General features: G+C 39.6%; 1 protein-coding gene across 1 annotated transcript in view; it reads left to right on the top strand.

The window, feature by feature from the left end:
- Nucleotides 1-845: 845 nt before the first annotated feature.
- LOC104489784 (AF4/FMR2 family member 2-like) overlaps nt 846-6776 on the top strand; it is a gene marked incomplete at its 3' end in the record, with an annotated part of 9046 nt that continues 3115 nt past the window's right edge. Inside the window, exons 1-2 of the mRNA XM_010131986.1 lie at nt 846-871; nt 1352-1472. Coding sequence (XP_010130288.1) covers nt 846-871; nt 1352-1472 — 147 coding nt within the window. The remainder of the gene's footprint in view (nt 872-1351; nt 1473-6776) is intronic.

Genomic DNA, 6776 nt, shown 5'->3' with positions numbered 1-6776 from the left:
CTCAGAAATCAGTGACTTTATACACTGTTAAAGCCTCATCACTGTGCAGTTCATTCCTCATTATATCTCTCGGTGTGAAGCTTTCAATACAACATCATGCTGAGCTAAAAAGGCAAAAGTTGTAGATATTTGGTTATCTTCCAAGTGCAGTGGAGCTCTATGGAGATTTAATTCATTGTTGCCAGAGATAGGAGATTTAACTGTTCTTTGTTTCCTATGTAACATGTATGTTTGTGTGTATGCGTTTGTGCATAGAGGGTGTGCGTAGATGTGTGTGTGCATGTCCAGAATCTGTCAGGGAAATACTGCTTGCAGTAAATAACGTCAGAGCATATACTGAATCTGCTATTCAAATTGTCATCTGAAATTTGGTGGCTAATTAACTGACACGAAGCAGAGCCAAAAGCCTCATAACAGATCAAATGCGGGTTGAAAGCACAGAAGTGTCCCTTAATGCTTGTCACATAAGAGGTTGTCAGTGCAAGTTCAAATACGCATCTTTTCCTTTCCTCCTTCCTTACCTATTTTCCCCACTCCGTCAAGGTTTTATATATCTTTTTCCCTCAGAAGAGCAGGAGATAGTTTGCAAAGCCAAGAGACCAAAGAAATCCAGGGCTATTCAGGGGAGAAGTGAATGTGGTCTCTCAGCTTGTCATCTAGGGCTGGCAGGTGCACAAAGCAAGCTGACATACAGATAAGTGCCACTCGCCTGTGTAACACGGAGACACTAGATCCTTCTCTGTTTGTTTGTGTGTAGAATCATCTGATACTGGAATCAACTATCCTAAGGTCTCTTTCAGGAGCCTGCTACAAAACCACTTTTATAAACTCCCTTGACACCCACAATGAAGCCGTACCTAAATTTTAACAAGTACGTGGGACGGAATTAGGTGGTCTAAACCACACGAGGCTGAACTGGGGCACTGGGATGGATAGAGACAAGTGTTACACAGTTAAATGGATTTGAAGATGTTGCTGTGCTTCATTGACTTCACATTTGCTTTCTCTGTGCAGACACATTCTTTGTGGGCATGTGTGTGCGTGTGCGTGTATTTTAGAGACTTCATACAAATGTGTCAAAATGCATCATGCTCTGTTGATTTGAAAAGAAAATTTTAGTCTGTTTTCATTTTAGACGTGTCTGGACTGTCCTACTGCCCAATTTCACGTAGTATAATGATTCCAAGTTTACATTTGGGAAAATTATTCAGTGACCACTTCTTTCTTTCAGAATTGTCCTCCGGAGTTGCATTGTTTCTGATGTTTTGCTGCTCTTACTGATAGTAGTGAACATGTAACCGAATTATGTGGAAAATAATGTGTTGCCTTTTTTTGTCTTTGTCTTCTGCAGTCACTATGAGCAGGACCGGAGTGCACTTAAGCGGAAAGAATGGGAGAGAAGAAACCAGGAAGTCCAGCAAGATGAAGACCTCTTTGCTTCAGGTTTTAACCTCTTTGGGGAACCCTACAAGGTAAATTCCATTGTTATGCTTTACATTTTCAGAACGTCTTTTACCTGAGTGCATTTTACAAATACAGTTAAAGCTGTAAGAAACGGAAGTAGCGCATCTGCCCTGGTACTTGAATACACTAGTTACCCGGATCAGCACGTGGCAGCAGAGCAAACTGGATGCTCTGCCCAGCACTGCATGCTAGCATTGACAGAATCGGGAATTTTGGTGACAGTACAGTTCTAGATTTCTTCCTCTAAACACACAGCAAAGTCCTGCATAGAAGTGTGTACAGCTGATACCGCTACAAGTGGGTTCGTACCTACAAAGCTAGTGCTTAGTCCTTTTAAGAAGAAAATATATCTGAGTTGTTAAAACCAATGTCCTGTCTATAAAAAATGAGTCCATAAGCTTTCTTGTGCAATCATAACCATCCAAAGAAGTCTTTTGGGAGACTGTCTGAATCTTTGGGGAGCATAACAAGGGTATGAAAAGGACTTAGGATGAGTCTTATTCTCTCTAAAGAGCTTTGCTGCCTGAGATTTTCATCACCAAGGGATGTCTCCCTTTATGATTTCTGCTGCTTTGATTTTCAGTAAGACATTCCCTAAAGAATTTATCAGAATGTAAATTTCCATATCCCTTTCTCCTCCCAATCGGTGACATCCACTGAAAGGCCACCACTTCATCTTTCCATTTTACGTTGTTAGCAGCTGTAGGGAGATTGAGGGCTCTTTGAAAATCACCCAAAAAGGAAGAGGAAAGACTGGCATTATTGTCAAATGGTGTCTAATAATTGTAGACTGGGAGAGTGTGACAGATAGCCTTGACTCCTAATTGTAGTTGGTTCAGGTTAAGGAGCAACAGACCTCATGGCCTTGGGTTAAATTTGTGAGCTGGAAACTCCTGGCTCAGATAAAAGGGAATGAAGATGTCCTGAAAAATGTTTTGAAAGGTCATTTTGAAACCCAAAAGTGCAAAGTGCAAGATAACTGAAGTACCGAACAAGATATCAGAGCTAAAATGAAGACAACTGTCTTGTCTGTGATATTGAGTAGCAGCCACTTACTTCACCCTATGAATATTACCATCAGGATCGGCCCAATTTGAGCTCTTCCTCAACTGCAGCTGAACTGCATGCCAGGTAACTCTGCCCTTGGGCAGGGACACCTCTCCAGAGTAGAGATTCCTTACCTGGGACTAAGAGATTCCTCTTTACCCAAGGCGGAGAGATCCCTTACCTGTGACAGATGCTGGGGATAGCGTGCTGAATTCATACTATCAAACATCACTAATCCATGTAGCTACTCAGTGTTATTGTAAATAGTATGGATAATTCTATTAGACGTATACTGTTAAACAGGTCTGAAAGGAAGATTGGATCCCCCTGCACTTAGGGTTCAAAAGGAGTTTAGAAAGCCAGGGCGTCCTCTCTGAACCTCGTGACTCTACAGGACGGTCCTTCTTACTCTTCACATCTCTGGGCTCTGCGTGAGTCATTCTCACTTGATGCTAACTCAATTTTCTTCTCTCTGTTTCTTCTATGCAGTAATTAATAAGGTGATCCTTTCCATCAAACTTACTGAATTTTGTCAAACCACTGTTAAACTGCGTTAAATTCCATCCAACTTATTGAACTCTGTGAAATTATTATTTTTCCTCATTAAAACATATTGCTGCTTTTCTGTTTTGAATGAGGTGCATTTCACTCATCCATGACAGAGATTTATTCCGCCAAAGAAGGCTCTGCCCTAGGACAGTTTGTTTGTGGGTTCTTTTTCTTCTCTTTTTATAAAAATCTAATCACTGCGTTGGACCAGATCTTAATAACTTTATTTATTGGAATAATAACTTACTGCTATTATTATTACAAAAGCAATAATTATTACAAAAAACAATAACTTACTGTTGTTACTGTTACAAAAACAACTGTTTTTGTTGAGACTTCTGCAGGTCATGCAAATGTTTTTGTTCATGGAAGTGGTCATTTGGATTTCAGTAGGGAGACCAACATGCAAATCACTGCAAAATTTCATGTCAGGAACTAAAAACACTCTGTTCACAATAAGAATGGTTTTACATCTGTTTAGTGTGCACGTATTTGCACCAAGCATACACAGAGCACATGTTTTGTCGAAAACTGAAAAGCTGAAAAGCAAAAAATTATCTTGGTGATACTATAGCAATTATTTTGCTATTTTATCCTGAGCAATATTTTTTCTGAAATGCTTTTCACTGCGTGACAGAGGTTTGTCCGATCTGTGGGACTGAGCAAAACATAATGTATTACTATCCAAAGAACACGTTGTAATTGTATATTGTGAAATATAAAAATTAAGAGGAAATTGCAGGAAAAAAATAGTTACATCTATCTTAAAATTGCAAAATAAAGAGAAGCAAGGCTGAATAGGAAAGCTAGGTCTTGTCTACACATTGCACTAGGGGAAAAAACAAAGGAGAAAGTGACAGACTGGTACTTCCTGCACGTTCTGCGTTGCTGAGAGAGAACCCCCAATGTCCCCAGTACGGTTTCCTAGGATCTAATGAAAGCTGGATCTAACTCTTAGTGGATATATAGTGACTTGTGTTCTTAAGATAGTGCAAAACTAAGGTCAGGGCTTTGTTCACGTTATTCTAAACCAAAATGAAGCGGCCGTGAGGTGAGAACAAATGTGGTGCATGTTTAGTTTTAATTCTTTTGCATTTTGAGATGAACAGGTGTTTCTGTATGGGTGAGAGTCAGGGCCCGGAGCACACAACAAGCTGCAACCATCTTGTCTCTTCTGGATGCTCTCAGTGGGAGCAGAATGAGGTAAAACACTGCCCAGCAAAATCAACTGTTGTGGCCTGTGGTGGGCACGACGTCCACATCCTCAGCTTGACTAGTTGTACTAATGAGCTCCAGGTCAAGGGGTGGCTGGTACCTGTCTGAAAGATCTGGGGATTAGATGAGACGGCAACTACAGTGACAATGAGGAAATTGGGAGTATCAGGTCGCAGGAAATAGAAAATGCCTCTTTTCCACTTATTCCCGGACCTAGTGTCCTTGTTTGTTTATCATTCCTTCCTCATTTGCTTCAACAGTAACCCAGAGAAGGGAGTGTCGGGGTGGAGAATACCACCATGGTGATCACCATGGTGATGTTTTAAAGACTGAACAGCTGGCAGCTGTTTTGAGATCGCCCCAAGTTGGGAATGTTAAAACTTGGTCAAAAAAAGGAGCCCAAGTTTTCGCATGGAGCTGACTGCCATTGCATATCTCAGGACGTATGGAGTATCTGCCTCTTTGCTCTGGCTGTTAGAGCACCTTTCTTTCTATCCCTCTGTCAAAAACAAAATGTAGGTGATCATTATAGTTTTGGACAAGTGTGTGTTTTTACGTTGATTCTTTGTAGTATATTTATGTGTACAGATACATGAAAAGGGGTATTTATTTCCGTGGGCATATATATTTGTACATGCTTATTAAAAAATAAAATTGTCTCGTGGGGAAACAACACCTTTGACAACGTGATGGCATCCAGTGTTGTTTTGAGGAGGTCAGGGAGGAGGCCTGTGTCACCCCTTAGTGCAAGTGGGTTGCAGGTCTTGCCTTCAAACTCTGTGCAACCTGCTAATCCTTGATTTTGCAGAAGCAATCGGAAAAGATCTGGCAGTGTTATGAGAACGGACATTGAGAAAGCAATGTCCAGTTTTCCTGAGAGAAGCTGTAATTTTACTACTGAATTGCTGATACCTTTTAAAGAGTTTCAGAGATGAGTATTTTAGACAAAACAGTGGGAGTACTTTTGTTACTTTTCAAGGGAATTGGCTCTGAAGAGTTCAACTGGATAAGGAGAACCCAATGGGCAGCATTTCCATTGGGGAACCTTTGGTGAATGTTAAATCATTAATCTTTTTCAGGTAAAGCCCCTCCATGCTATTCAAGCTTAGCATAATAAAGATCTCAGCTTCTAATCCGTGGAGGTTGATTTAACTACGAAGCATGAGAAAGTGAATGAATTATGAAACCTCAAGTTTCACACAATTTTACACAAAACCCTTGTAAATTAGACCTATAAGTTTGAGCATGTTAGTTCTTTTCTTTGTAGAACTATAATGTAATAGGTAGCTAGAAAATTAGTCTTCCAATAGGATTCTATTACAGATCTTTTATGAAAGCAATAGAAGCAAATGTAGGAAGATGTACATTTCCTGAATTAGCAAGAGCCTAGAATGAGGGGCAAGTCACAAACCAGATGTATAATTTATACCTTGGAATACTCAGAAAAAGCTTCATTTCCTTGATAGTGATTCAACATGCAGTTCAGAAAATAGGATGTACAGAGGTTTCCTTTAAGAAATCAGCCAATTATCCAGAACATGAAGATAGAAATTATCCCCAATCTGGAAGAAAAAAGAGCAAGCAAGAAATTATGACTGGATTTTTTGTTTGTCTTGTTGGTATCCAGGCTTGCCAAGAACACTCTGCTTCTCACGAGAGCCCTGAATTTGCTGAGGAAATAAAATAAAAGCATTAATGTTATACTTTGTGTCTCAAATGCAGGTGATACACTGCACTGAGTTCGCTCAGCTTGCAGTGCACAAATCTGGCCTTAGTTGTGTGTGCTCTAGTTTTATTTAAGCGTAAGCCAAATTACCACTCATATTCACTATGCGTTTTTTCTTCGCGAAATGACCAAAGGCCATTGAAGAGAGTAATAATCCTTCCATTGGCTTCAATAACTATTGGATATGAGCTTTAGTGCACTTAAAATATGCTAATGATGTTTAAAATCATTTAACCTCAGTGCTTTTCAGGAAATATGTTTATTAATAATGTTCCCAATAAATGACTACAAATAATAATACCTAACATTTATGCAGTGTCTTTTATCCCCAAGATATGAACGTTCTGCATAAAAGAGTTAATATCAAGCAAAATTACATTTATTGTTATGTGACATGTAAAAGTAAATAAGTTGAGAGAATCAGATAACTCCAACACAGAAATGATGGAAAAGCTCTACATTCCGATTAAAATATCGATTGCCCCTGCGAAGATCTAGACAACAGCCAGTTAATGTGCTGTGATGCTGAAGTGTTGCAGTGTTGATACGTTTTCAGTACTTCTTAACTTCATTTTTTAAAAACTTTTGCCTTCTGGGCAAGAGTAAGCGAAATGCACCCTTGAAATGTGACTGAACCAGAGCTGAAGGTTGATGGTCAGGCTTTTTTTGATACTTGGTTGTTTCCCATGGTAACTCTCCATGAGGAGTTAAAGTGTTTAGGGAAGGAGGAAACAGAACAAGTATGTAAGTGTTTAGACTTCGCATCATAATTCCT

Source organism: Buceros rhinoceros, unplaced genomic scaffold, assembly GCF_000710305.1.
Source record: "Buceros rhinoceros silvestris isolate BGI_N320 unplaced genomic scaffold, ASM71030v1 scaffold11292, whole genome shotgun sequence".
NCBI lineage: Eukaryota > Metazoa > Chordata > Aves > Bucerotiformes > Bucerotidae > Buceros > Buceros rhinoceros.
Note: the sequence above shows the minus strand (reverse complement) of the source record. Positions and strands in the feature narration are given on the sequence as shown.